General features: G+C 39.0%; 1 protein-coding gene across 1 annotated transcript in view; it reads left to right on the top strand.

Annotated features, from left to right (window-relative positions):
* tfap2d (transcription factor AP-2 delta (activating enhancer binding protein 2 delta)) overlaps positions 1-13253 on the top strand; it is a 17044-nt gene extending 3791 nt beyond the window's left edge. The window contains exons 3-8 of the mRNA XM_060906613.1: positions 3766-3826; positions 8770-8935; positions 9966-10084; positions 11916-12057; positions 12338-12451; positions 13034-13253. Of these exons, the coding sequence (XP_060762596.1) occupies positions 3766-3826; positions 8770-8935; positions 9966-10084; positions 11916-12057; positions 12338-12451; positions 13034-13253 (822 nt within the window). The remainder of the gene's footprint in view (positions 1-3765; positions 3827-8769; positions 8936-9965; positions 10085-11915; positions 12058-12337; positions 12452-13033) is intronic.
* Positions 13254-15084: the final 1831 nt, after the last annotated feature.

Genomic DNA, 15084 nt, shown 5'->3' with positions numbered 1-15084 from the left:
TGTCATTCTATTTAAGATTTAAAAAAAAAAAAAAACACCGCCGAATAAAACTACCGCACTGATTATCACTTGTGACGTCATAATCATGAAACTACACACACACGCGCGTGCGCGCTAACAAACCCTGACTCTCTTCCCTGCCTTTAATTCGCTTTTATTTCATTCCTTAGTCTTAATTTTTCTTTCCTTTTTTCTTTTTTTTGTTCGTTTGTCGCTGTTTGTTTGTCCCATGACGTCACAAGTCCAAATCGGAGAAATTACATGACGTCAGAGATGTTTGGCGGAAATGTTCCCTTACTTCTTCTCTTTCTTTTTTTCTTTCATTCCCGTTTGTGTCATACCAGAAGAACGCGTCGAGTTTTATTCATTTGTTTCTTTTCGTGCCGCAAAGAACCGAAAAATATCTTCCCGACCGTTTTGGTGACAATAAACAATGAGCTGGTCAACAAGCATGCACTGGTTCTTCAGAGAACCATAAATGGTTCTTTCAGGTTTTTTTTTTTTTTTTTAATAACAGACAGTCAAAACATTTCCCCAGCATTGTTTGGTCGTGAATGCAATCAAAACTTAATCATGGACCGAAATGTTTTTCAGAGACTGATACTGGTTCTTTAATGGAACCTTTTGACTGTTTACGACAACGAAATAGCAATAAATATACAGACCATATATTAGAGTTACAGTATTGATTTGAGTAGCGGATTCGCGTATATTCATCTTTACTCAAATCACGTTTCTTTCATGCCTTCGTCATATCATTTGCAAAATCGTAAATCTTTGTGTGAGTCACTGTGTAAGCCTGATGGTATTTTGCGATGTCGGTGCTGCTTGTCCGTGATGTTGTTCTATCAGATGCACAGGTTTGTTTTGTTTCTTTGTTGTGTATCAGTTACCTGGGATTGTGCACATGGTACCTTTAAACCTCGGGTTTAGAACACAGTCATGTTAGAATAAAGGTACCGAAGTGTTCTTTTCCTCTCTGCCAGTGTCATAGCATCAGGGGAACTGGTTTTACCTGGAAATTATTTTAGGTGTGTAATCAGAGCATGGAGAGCTCTCTCTATCAAGGTTTACTGTATTTAAAAAAAAAACATGTAGCCTTTATTTCAGAGAGTTTAGGATAAAAGGTTCCTCCAGGGTTCGGTTAGTGGTTATGGGTTCTTAGCTTCCTGGAGCAGTTCTACTCAGAACCATGTTTGTTTCCAGTAACTGTCGGTTTCCGAATTCTAAAAAATAAATAAATAAATATAAAGTAATCGTTCAATGTTAATACCGTCAAATAACCTGCTCTGATTTTGCTTAAAGCTCCGACTTGTGACATCACAACACAGACATCCACAAAATCACAGATGGTGCCAGGTTCACCATGTAACACCACGATTTAACTTTCAACAAGAATTTAGTTTCCTGTAGAAAAAAAAATGGTCAAGGTGTTACAAACTGGTTGAGTTATAATCTGTCCATCATCATCATCATCATCATCATCATCATCATCATCATCATCTTCATTTTAAAAACAGTGTTCATGTTCAGGCAAGTTTTTTGAGTTAAAAAAAGACATTTTCAAGTGAAATAGATTTAACTGGAGGCTACAACAGATCTAATGGACGATAACACTGTAGAATTGACTGGAGTGCTGTAGAATTTGCTTGAATCCTGTCGAATTTATGACAATACAGTAGAATGTATTATAACTGTGTGGAATTTACTGTAACACTAAAATTTACTATGACCTTAGAATTTCTTGCAATACTTTAGAATTTACTGTACCATCAAAAAATTTGCTAAGACGCTTTAGAAGTTACTGCAATGCTGTAGAATTTACTATAAAGATGTAGAATACTAGAATGTCATAGAATTCACTATAAAGTGGTAGAATTTACTAGAATGCTTTAGAATTTACTGTGACACTTTAGAGTTTACTATAAAGCTGTAGAATTGACTGTAATGCAGTAGAATTTATTATAGAGCTGTAGAATTTACTAGAATGCCAAATAATTTATTATGACACTTTAGAATTTACTGTAAAGCTGTAGCATTTGCTATAAAGCTGTAGAATTGACTGTAATGCAATAGAATTTTCTGTAAATCTGTAGAATTTACTACAATACTTTAGAATTTGCTATAAAGCTGTAGAATTACTAAAATGTCATGGAATTTACTAAGCCACTTTTGAATTTACTATAAAGCTGGAGAATTTAGTGTAATGCAGTAGCATTCACTATGAAGCTGTGGAATTCACTAGAATGTCATAGAATTTATTACAAAGCTGTAGAATTTACTAGAATGTCATAGAATTTATTATGACACTTTAGAATTTACTGGAATGTAGAATTTACTATAAAGCTGGAATGCACTGGAATGCTGAAGAATTTACTAGAACATCATAAAATTTAATATGACACTATAAAATTTACTAGAATGTCATAGAATTTACCATAAAGCTGCAGAATTTACCAGAATGTAATAGAACTTACTATAAAGCTGTAGAATTTACCAGAATGTCATAGAATTTACTATGATGCTATAGAATTTACTGCAATGTTGTAGAATTTACTATAAAGCTCTGCAATGAACTGTGATGCTGTAGAATTTACTAGAATATCATAGAATTTGCGATGATGCTATAGAATTTACTGCAATGTTGTAGAATTTATTATAAAGCTGTGGAATGTACTGTGATGCTGTAGAATTTACTATGACACTATAGGATTTATTACAAAGCTGGAGAATTTACTAGACTGTCATAGAATTTACTATAAAGCTGCAGAATTTACCAGAATGTAGTAGAATTTACTATAAAGCTATAGAATTTGCTAGAATGCCATAGAATTTACTATGACGCTATTGAATTTACTGCAATGTTGTAGAATTTACTATAAAGCTCTGGAATGAACTGTGATGCTGTAGAACTTACTAGAATGTCATAGAATTTACTTTGACGCTATAGAATTTACTATAAAGCTGTAGAATTCACCAGAATACAATAGAATTTGCGATGGTGCTATAGAATTTACTGCAATGTTGTAGAATTTACTATAAAGCTGTGGAATGTACTGCAATGCTGCAGAATTTACTATGACGCTATAGAATTTACTACAAAGCTGAAGAATTTACTAGAATGTCATAGAATTTATTGTGAGACTTTAGAATTGATTGTAATGTCGTAGAATTTACTATAAAGCTCTGGAATGTACTGTAATGCTGTAGAATGTACGATGACGCTATAGAATTGACTGCAATGTTGTAGAATTTACTGTAAAGCTGTGGAATGTGCTGCAGTGCTGTAGAATTTACTCGAGTGTTGCTGAATTGACTGTAAATGCAGCATGTACTCGACCCTTCACTCCACTGTCCCGAACGTAACGCAAATAATATTGTAATTCTCTAAAATGTTGCCAGAGGATGATAGAATGCAATAGAATTTTTTGCCGACTGTGGCGGAACGGTGTAGAATTTGCCCCGGATATGAGGAGAGTTCACGAGAGCCTCCGAGAGAACTGGAGCGCGACTGATGGCAGTGTTACAGACACGGAGCGGAAGGTTCTAGAGCGGTGCTGTAGAATCGTGTAGAATTAAACTCGGATGAAGTGAAGCGAGCCGGGGGTCTGGAGAGTTCGGTGGAATTCTATTGTAGAAATGTGCGAGAAGTCTGTAGAATTTATTCCAGTGGTATAGAAATGTACCGGACTGTTGCAGATTTAATGAGAATTGACGTTCGTGTGTGTGTGTGTGTGTGTGTGTGTGGTGTGTGTGTGTGTGTAGGGATCCGTGGACGCGCAATGCGGGCTCATGTTGAACGGACAAGGCGGGGTTATCCGGCGAGGTAAGTCCGACACACACACACACCACACACACACACACACACACACTTAAATTATTGAAGGCGCGTGGGTTTTCACTCTTTGTTGTCTCTTAGCTGAATGTCTCCCTTTAAAACCCACACTAATGAGTGTGTGTTCGTGTTTTGTTTTTTATTTTTCACCGTGATCCAGATTTTTAATCCAGATTTCATTTTTGTTCATATTTTCATTTTCACTTCAAATCACTGCGTTCGTAGCCTAAAACCGGAAAACCGGAAGTGCAGCACGGATTTAACTGTAAATAGATGAAATGTGGCTCATCGACACATTATTATTATTATTATTATTATTATTATTATTATTATTATTATTATTATTATTAAGTAGTAGCTCGTTACTTTTATAATTAGTTGTTACTGTTATGCACTTTTTTTAAATTTATCTTTAGGTCATTTTATGCAAATCTTTCATAATTGCTCATTTGAAAAAAAAAATCCGAATAAAAAACTGATGTCTTAATAATAATAATAATAATAATAATAATGGTTTTTAATGATAAATTACTGATTATAGTTTTATAATTTCCTGATAATTTTGTTTCAATCAATTACAATAAAAAGCGGACAAAATTATTTGTTGGGAAATTTAGGAAATGTACATATTTATTGCACCAAATTCTAAAAAGCTGTTAACACTTTTTTTTTTTAGAATTTAACACTGCGTTGGTGTTATTATTATTATTATTATTATTATTATTATTATTATTATTATTATTATTATTGATGCTATAATATTCTTCCTCACATCATTTGTCATTCTGTAGGAATCTCATCTGCTGTAGCGCGCGCGCGTTTTGCTCTTTTTTATAATAATAATAATAATAATAATAATAATAATAATAATTATTATTATTATTATTATTATTATTATTTTCTTTCTTTAAATAAAATTGTCCGGGTCCGTGAGGCGCGCGCGTCTCTCCCGTGTTTTTTCTTTCTTTCTTTCTTTCTTTCTTTCTTTTTTTTTAACGAAGGATTTTCCGCCGCGAGCTCCGCCGATTCCAGAGCCATCACAACCAATAATCTTTGCTTTGCCTCGCGCTCCCGGTATCGATGGCTGCTCTCGCGCCTCGGGCGGCCGCTTTGATATGTTAATGCGGCTCGAGCCCCGAATGCAGCGGAGATCATATTTAATGTTGTTCACATTCACTGCAACTTCGACTCGCCTGAATATTCACATCGAGCCTTTTCTTTCTCTCTGTCTCTCTCTCTGTCTCTCCATCTCTCTTTCCTCTATTTCTTTTCGAAAGAGATCACTCAGGAAACGCGCGCGCTGCTCTGCTTCGACAGGGCGCGCGCGTTTTAATCATTAGCATCGCCGTACGTGTAGCTTCCAGGAATTTGATCAAGATTAGCCTCTCGCCTTTACTCTCTCTCTCTCTCTCTCTCTCTCTCTCTCTCTCTGTGTGTGTGTGTGTGTGTGTGGGTGGATTCAAGTTTTTATGTCTTAGTAAGGACCAAAAGTCCACAAGCACAGGTTTGACCTTTGGCTGGTCCTCACAAGGAATATTTATTACCATAATAATAATAATAATAATAATAATACATGGTGGTGTAGTGGTTAGCGCTGTCGCCTCACAGCAAGAAGGTCCTGGGTTCGAGCCCCGTGGCCGGCGAGGGCCTTTCTGTGTGGAGTTTGCATGTTCTCCCCATGTCCGCGTGGGTTTCCTCCGGGTGCTCCGGTTTCCCCCACAGTCCAAAGACATGCAGGTTAGGTTAACTGGTGACTCTAAATTGGCCGTAGGTGTGAATGTGAATGGTTGTCTGTGTCTATGTGTCAGCCCTGTGATGTCCAGGGTGTACCCTGCCTTTCCAGCTTGCCTGCGACCCTGTAGAACAGGATAAAGCGGCTAGAGATAATGAGAATGCGGGGATGAGACAGTGTTGAGCATTGGCAGAGCGCTAGTGGCAGGGCCGTTAGCACTGAAAGCCCTGTCACCCATAGAGCAGAGCCGAGAGTAAGGGAGTGCTAATAGGTGGACATCCGTAGAACGAAGATTTAGAGGTAGCTGATATGGAGTTAAAAGATTTGATAAATAGGGATTATGTAGGGATTTGTAGACAAGCAGGATAATTTTGCACTGGATGTGGGATTGTAGAGAATGCAGGTTGTAGAGAATAGGAGTAATATGATCCCAGGGCCTGGTGTAAGTGAGTACCCTAGCAGCTGAGTTTTGGACATATGGTATTGCAGCCTATTTAGTCGCTTGGCTGGGATGCCATCGAGTAGGGCATTGCAGTAGTCCAGTCTTGTAGAATTTACTAGAATCTTATAAATGTTCCCGGATTTCGTGGATCGTTATACAATCTGCAAGTTTTTATTTCCCACTGAGGACCAAATGTCCCCACAAGGATATTTATAATATCGGACAGATCTGACCCTGCATGTGATGTGGGGACGTTTCCATGGTCGGTGCTCATCAGAAAAAAGATTTTCAGCTTTAAAAAAAAGTGACAAATTATTTTCTTTTGGTTACCGAGGTTCTGGTTGGAGTTGGGTTTAGTGACTTGTTAATTAGCGGAATTAATCGGCTAATAATGCGAGTGGAAGATGGAAGGTGAAATGTCCTCATAAGGATAAGCATGGTAAAAGTGTGTGTGTGTGTGTGTGTGTGTGTGTGTGTGTGTGTGTGTGTGTGTGTGTGTGTGTGTGTGAGGTTTATATCTTGAGGACTAAATGTCCCACAAGGACAGGAATATCTGAGTATCTAAAGTTTGAACTTCTGGGGACATTTGGCTGGTCCTCACTAGAAAATGCCTAAAAGTTAAAACTAAAATGTTTACTCAATATCTTGATTAATGTTGTTAATGTTTGTGTTAGATTTGCATGATGCAATCATAGAAATGGAAGGTCCTCATAAGGAAAAGTAACTTGTGCTGATGTTTTGCTGGTCCTCACTATGGCAGTGTTTCTTTCCTTGGCTGGTTTTGTTGTTGTTGAAAATCTGCTGCTTTAAAAAAAAAAAAGCTGTTCAAACTAAAATGTTTCCTTTTACTGAAGTGAATGTTTGGGTTCGGCTTAAGTGCAGCACCGCAAGAATTAGCATTCATAATTATATCAGTAGAAGGTCCTCATAAGGAGAAATAGGGTAAGTAGTGTGTGTGTGTGTGTGTGTGTGTGTGTGTGTGTGTGTGTGTGTGTGTGTGTGTGTGTGTGTGTGTGTGTTCCTGAAGGAGTTTTCTGGCTGCAGGGTCTCTCACCTGCACCGCTGCATGTCAGTCAATGTGAAGCGGTCTGACAAACCCAAGATCTCACCTAGCATTCAAGTTAACAGAGCATTAATTCCCCCCGAAAAAATGTTTTGATTCAAAGTAGTTTGTATTTTATGTTGCCAAGGGCGATTGAAAAAGAGCTATTGCCGGTAGTCTGGTCGCGAGCGTCGGGCCCAGAGGCGATAGCGAGTATTTAAGCGCGGGAGAGTAGCCTGAGGCGCAGCGCTCAGCGATCACAAAGCGAATCAAGTGCTTTTTACGAGTTTGCCACGAAAATTAAAGTTAGAGGGGGGAAAAAAGACATAGGCCAAATGCCAGTCTAGTTCTGTTTCAAATGGAGCAGCGATGTGTTTATGGGGCTGCCAGATCAACCAGAGTGCGTGCGCGCACGCACACACACACACACACACACACACACACACACATATATATGTACTTGTATCTTTAAGGGGACTCTCACTGATATAATACATTTCCCTCGCCCCTTACCCTAACCTTAAACTCAATCTCATTCTCACCTGAACCTGAAAACTGAAGTCTTCATCCTCAAACAGTCCTCTGAAGAGGAAGTGAGGACCAGACACAATGTCCTCACTTCTCAAAAATGTCCCAACTGTTACCTGAAAAAAAAAAGTCTTCTGGTCCTCAATATGTAGCACACACACACACACAGACACACACTTATCTTACTATTCCTACCTGCACCTAAGTCTTACCTTAACATTAAACTCAGTAACAAAAATAAACATTTTGTCTCCTTAGTTAATTATTTTATTTTATTTTACCTTGTGGGGACCAGACAGATGTCCCCACAAGATCAAACCCTTCTGTTATTCCTGTCCTTGTGAAGACACTTGGTTCCCAAAAAGATATAAACACACACACACACACACACACACACACACACACACACACACACACACACACACACACACACCCTTATGAGGACCTTCAATTAACGTAATTATTAATACTATGCTCCTACGAAATCTAACCTGAACATTAATTGCAGGAACCTGATAGAAATATTTATTATTATTATTATTATTATTATTATTATTATTATTATTATTAAAAGTTAAAATAAAAAGCACCTTTTCCTTGTCGGTCCCCACAATGTCAAACACTGCCATACTGAATATTCGTGTCCTATTAATGCAGCGCTACACCTAAATCTAATCTTCAGGAACTAAAAGGAAACATTTAGGGTCTCTTCATACTTTGAATAAACGTTGCATTTAAAAAATAAAAAAAGAACATTTTCCTAGTGAGGACCGACCTCCATGTCCCTTTAAATTCAAAACTGGTATTCTGTTTCTGAGTGATCCTAATTTCTAATCACTTAGTTAGCATTGTAATAAAATAAAATAAAAACCTCTATGTGTAGCCTAAATCTTGTGATGAAATGTGCATTTATGTTTAACTCTTGGAGTGTTATCGTATATACAGGGATGAGATGCTGGAGTACATTCATACCTAGGGGCAGTTTAGCGCAGCTAGTCTAACTACTCACATGTTTTTAACACATTAGATGAAAACCCAAGAATCCGTCAGAACCCAGACAGACACGGGGATAGAAGCGTTGGCACTGTGAGCGCTGTGACACTAGCGAACATGCCATGATGTTAGCAAAGCATTGTTCTTGCGTTATGGTTTGCATCACGTTTGTGTGTTTGTTTTGATGCTAACTCCAGGAGGCACGTGTGTGGTGAACCCTACAGATCTGTTCTGCTCTGTTCCCGGACGTCTCTCTCTCCTCAGCTCTACCTCCAAATACAAAGTGACCATCGCGGAAGTCAAGCGGCGACTCTCTCCTCCAGAGTGTCTCAATGCCTCGCTGCTGGGGGGCATCCTCAGGAGGTAACACACACACATATGCACAAAGAGCATTAATGTAACCCCAGGCTATGAGAGAGAACATGGAGAAAGAGTACAAGAGAGCTAACAAGAGAAAGAAATGGTGGAGGAGAAGGACGAGGATGAGGAGACTCACTCGACACTACATCCGGAGATGAAGGGTACGGATGAGTGTCGAGGAACGAAAAAGAAAGAAAGCAAGAGAGCAGGAGAGCCAATGGATCTATTATGGATGAGTATCAGAGAGAGAGAGAGAGGGGTGTACTTTCTATACTTCATTACCTCCTCAGAACAAGCAGCACGTTTGCGAAAAAAAAAAAAACTTGACATGACTCAACACTGGATCTCGGAATGCCATTCGGAAATTATTTGGTCGCAAGTTCTTACTTGAAAAAAAAAAATTTCTTGGCTACATTTTGGTACTAAACCCGTAACAGGGATGAAATTCTTTCGCATAAAATGGGCACACAAACTAGCATCCATGCTAATAGCGCAAAATCTACAAAAAGCTACTGTAATTTACACCAGACATCATAAGGGCACCTCAGCCATTCCTGCTGGTCCAGGGAATCAAACTAGTGACCTTTTGGACCCAAAGCTGCTTCTCTAACCATTAGGCCATGGCTTTCCCTAGATGAGATTAGATTAAAACCAACATCTACATACTTATTGACACATAGCCACTTCTTAGAGATCGGTTGATTTGTGGCTGAACTGTTACTTCGGTCACTTGAGCGGCTTTTTGTGTGGCAGTAGTTGCATTGCAATGCTGTTGCATTGGCCAGTCAGAACTGGAGGCAATATAAATTAAAAACATATACGTTCAGTTACATTTCCCTCAAATAATTTCCTTGTGGTCTATAATTTGGTTCTGAGGGTTGTGCTTTCTAAGTGACCTCATTAGATAAAACTAAAGGGAAATAAAAGCAGGACTCAGATCAGGAACGTGTTCTCTTAAAAATGCACTTTAAATTCTCCTACAGTAATAATTATTTATTCTCTCTCTCTCTCTCTCTTGCTCTCTCTCTCTCAGAGCAAAGTCTAAAAATGGTGGCCGGTGCCTCAGAGAGAAGTTGGACCGCTTGGGGTTGAACCTCCCAGCAGGCCGCAGGAAAGCCGCTAATGTCACACTACTCACGTCTTTAGTGGAAGGTATGTCTCAGACATCACTTCTTGATCACTATGACCCTCAGGTACATGAAAAGGAGCCTGCACTGCAAAAAATGGCCTTTCAAAAATAAGAAATAAAAGATTAAAACAAAGCATATTTGCTTGAATCAGGTGAAAAAAATCTGCCAACGGAACTAGTCAAATTTGACTTGGTAAGATTTCTTAAAGTAAGATGAAAAATCTAACCTGTTTTTAGATGAAATAATTCCAAAATAAGATTGGGGAACTTATTATGCGAGATCTGATTAACTCAAAATAATCAAAATAGTTCTTATAACAAGATCGTGCTACTTACATTTAGCCATTCAAGTCATTTTTATTTATTTCATTTTAAGGGTATTTCACTTAAATTCATGACAAAGTCTTAGCAGTAAAAACTGAATTTAGGATAAATATACTAATATTAGGATTGTTAAATTCTACAACTAAGCATTGCTAGCTTAAAAGATTCTCCTTTTGTGACCTGTAATTAGTAAAATACTCTAGATATGAGACCAGAGACTATCTTGAATCAAGTTGCCGACACGTGTAGCATTGCAGCAAGTTTATTTTTTTTCCCCATTTCAACATTCAAACATTAAAACATCTCTTAAGATTCCACTTCCCCAGGCACCAAAAAATAATAATAATAAAAAAAAAGTCTATGCATTTTGACTTAGAGTGCTTACACAACGCCAAAGCAACTGCATTTTGGGGGCACTAGATTCAAAGATTTCAGTAAAGTTCATTTATTCCCAAAACAAGCATACTTTGTTTTTTTTTTCTTGAAACAAGCTGAACCGCATTTGACAAATGTCCAAAATGTACTTACTTGTTTTAAAAAAAACTTGTTTTATTTTCAAAGGTGCTCCAAATAAGACTTTTTCAAGACATTTTGTATACAAGATTTTCAAGATGGACTGTCTAAAAACTAGCCTTTCTAGCTAAATGAGGTTTTGCTTGTTGGGCAATTATGTCTTATAATAAGGGTGGCTAGATGTTTTGACTTGAAAATAGACAAATAAACTTCCTAAGATTTTTATTTTTTGCAGTGTGGGGTTTTATTAAACACATCATAACACTAGTATGCTGATGCCAGCTGTAGGGGTATGATTCTTGCTTGCGGTGTGAGAGGTCCCAGGTTCAAATCCTGGACAAGCCCCAATTATGTTACGGCCAGCAATGCTGATCGCAACATAAACAAAACAAAGTCAGAACGGGGTGACACGGTGGTGTAGTGGTTAGCACTGTCGCCTGTTCTGGATTCGAGCCCCGTGGCCGGCGAGGACCTTTCTGTGCGGAGTTTGCATGTTCTCCCCGTGTCTGCGTGGGTTTCCTCCGGGTGCTCCGGTTTCCCCCACAGTCCAAAGACATGCAGGTTAGGCTAACTGGTGACTCTAAATTGACCGTAGGTGTGAATGCAAGTGTGAATGGTTGTTTGTCTCTGTGTGTCAGCCCTGCGATTATCTGGCAACTTGTTCAGGGTGTACCCCGCCTCTCACCCATAGTCAGCTGGGATAGGCTCCAGCTTGCCTGCGACCCTGCACATTTGTTGTATATCAGTCTGGATATTAAGTGTAAATTATGGATGGTTGGCCGAGTGGTTAGAGTGTCCCCTTCTTGACCAGGAGAGTTGTAATCATGGGCAGGTCATACCAAAGACCATTGTAAGAGCAACCAAAAAGGAAAGGATGCCACCAACAGGTAGAAGGGGACATAGCATATGCGTTCTAACTGCTTTAAGGTTTAAGCATGCTGGGAAATCATCAGACTGGACAAAGAGACGCAGCATTACCTCAGGTTACGGTTCATCATCTTTTCCTCTTGTTTACAGGTGAAGCGCTGCATCTGGCACGGGATTTTGGCTACACCTGTGAGACAGAGTTTCCCACCAAAGCTGTGGGTGAACATCTGGCACGGCAGCACACAGAGCCTAAAGAGCAGAATGCCCGCAAGAAAATGGTGCTGGCCACCAAGTACGGATCTGCATGCATTATTGCCACATGATCACTGATATTCTATTTTAATATAGCTAAATTGTATTGTTTAATGGTCAAGATTTGTGGTCAAGTAACACCATCACAACACTCTGTTCTTGATTAGTTTCCTGTAAATGCAAAACCCTTTGAATGTTTTATTTTGTACTAAAGACAAACCTGAGACAAAATGTCAGTTTACTGTCAGAACACTTTGGGCTATGTATGGAGTGTGTGTCCTAAAGAATTTGTCTTTGCATGTGTGTGTGTGTGTGTGTAGGCAGATCTGTAAGGAATTTCAAGATTTGTTAAGTCAGGATCGCTCTCCATTGGGTTCCTCAAGACCGACACCAATCCTGGACTTAGATATTCAGAGACATCTAACGCATTTCAGGTACTAATACACACACGCACTAATAATAATAATAATAATAATAATAATAATAATAATAATAATAATAATCAGACATAAGATTCCTGTCACTTTCTACATCAAAGGAAACGACAGCGTGACTAAGAAGAATATCATCATAAATATTACGATTTATTTTTATTTACTTACCACACGAAACTTTTTTTCCTGTTGCTGATATTTACCCCAACTGATCATTTCTCAAGCAAAGCATGTCAATGTTTCATCATATTTTCATGTTCATTTCATGTCCAGATTTGCACATTAACCGCACACGGGGTCACAAGCTCAGCGTGATAATCTTCACATAAAAACAAAATGGCTTCCCGTTCACTATACACGCTCACTACTTCAGGGTAAAGGCACCTTGGAAGCTATGCAGTGGATTATATGACTAACAGAACCCAAAACCTTCTGTTTGACAGGCAACTTGGACACGACATGTTCTGTCAGTGGAAAGTTCTGGAATAACAATTGAAACAATGTTAATGAAATAAATCTGCACAATTATTATTATTGCTGCTATTATTATTACAATTTGTATAATTGTTTGGTCTGTCACAGTCTGATCACGCATGGTTTCGGGACGCCGGCCATCTGCGCCGCTCTCAGCACCTTCCAGACGATCCTCAGTGAAATGTTGAACTACCTGGAAAAGCACTCAGCCAATAAAAGCACGGGAACGCCAGATGGCAACCAGATCAACTCCAACTCTGAAAAGACGCCGCTACGCAAAACGAACGAGGTGCCATCAAAAGATGGAAAAATGGAGAAAACTGAATGACTCCACCCCCTTTCCTTTTTCTTCTCTTTGTTTGTTTGTTTAATTTTGGCAAAATTAAATTGGAGTTGCTGCTGATTTGACACTTCCTGATCTGAGCTCCAATGATGATGATGATAATGATGATAATGGGTGGGGTCTTATTTCAGGGCGTGGCTCATCCAGGGCGAGCTTTTTTTGTTTATTTTTGAAGTTTGCAATTAATTTATTACTTGTTTATTTACTTGTTGTTTTTTTTAGCTCGTCCTTGTACAGATAGTTGGGGCAATTCTTTTGAAAAAAAAAAAAACAATGTAAAGCAGACACACTTTCCAAGGCGTCATTTGAGGTTGTGTCGGAGCTGTAAATGAATCGTGGCGACGCTCATCGTCGCCATCGGTAACTGTATATTTAATGTGCATGTTAAAGTTTGTACACTGTTCGAAACCCTCAGTGAAACTGCAGAACTTCACCACATCTCAGCCTCATTTGTAAAGAAGTTATATATAAATGTATAAAACGACGACTTTTCTTGCAGGTTTTGAGCTACATATATGAAATATCCTTACGTGTCCAATAAAGCATATTGCTCAAAGTCTTATATTAAACACTGTGTGTGTTGGTCTGGGAAACTTCACCCCTCATGGATCCTAAAAACAGTATTCTGTGTTCAACTAAACATACATCAATCAATTAAAGTCCTTCCCATGCCACAAGGCACATTGGGCAGCACCAATCTCCGACCTCTCATAGCTAAGGTTACAGTGGGGGGGTTCGTCCTCTGGTAACCACAAGAGTTTGACTCCTTATTCCCTACAACTGTATTGCGGAACCTCACCAGATGGCAGTAGGTACCATTTTTACGGTGGTCTTTGGTATGACCTGAGCATGAGTACGACTCTCCTAGTCAAGGAGGGGACACTCTTCTCAGGCAAGCTGGAGCCTATCCCAGCTGACTATGGGTGAGAGGCAGGGTACACCCTGGACAAGTCGCCAGATCATCACAGGGCTGACACATACAGTGGTGCTTGAAAGTTTGTGAACCCTTTAGAATTTTCTATATTTCTGCATAAATATGACCGAAAACATCATCAGACTTTCACACAAGTCCTAAAAGTAGATAAAGAGAACCCAGTTAAACAAATGAGACAAAAATATTATACTTGGTCATTTATTTATTGAGGAAAATGATCCAATATTACATATCTGTGAGTGGCAAAAGTATGTGAACCTCTAGGATTAGCAGTTAATTTGAAGGTGAAATTAGAGTCAGGTGTTTTCAATCAATGGGATGACAATCAGGTGTGAGTGGGCACCCTGTTTTATTTAAAGAACAGGGATCTATCAAAGTCTGATCCTCACAATACATATTTGTGGAATTGTATCATGGCACAAATAAAGGAGATTTCTGAGTACCTCAGAAAAAGCGTTGTTGAGGCTCATCAGGCTGGAAAAGGTTACAAAACCATCTCTAAAGAGTTTGGACTCCACCAATCCACAGTCAGACAGATTGTGTACAAATGGAGGAAATTCAAGACCATTGTTACCCTCCCCAGGAGTGGTCGAGCAAGAAAGATCACTCCAAGAGCAAGGCGTGTAATAGTCAGCGAGGTCACAAAGGACCCCAGGGCAACTTCTAAACAACTGAATGGCTCTCTCACCTTGGCTAATGTTAATGTTCATGAGTCCACCATCAAGAGAACACTGAACAACAATGGTGTGCATAGCAGGGTTGCAAGGAGAAAGTCACTGCTCTCCAAAAAGAACAGTGCTGCTCGTCTGCAGTTTGCTAAAGATAACGTGGACAAGCCAGAAGGCTATTGGAAAAATGTTTTGTGGACGGATGAGACCAAAA

Source organism: Neoarius graeffei, chromosome 2, assembly GCF_027579695.1.
Source record: "Neoarius graeffei isolate fNeoGra1 chromosome 2, fNeoGra1.pri, whole genome shotgun sequence".
Lineage (NCBI taxonomy): Eukaryota > Metazoa > Chordata > Actinopteri > Siluriformes > Ariidae > Neoarius > Neoarius graeffei.
This window is presented reverse-complemented; position numbering and strand designations above follow the sequence as displayed.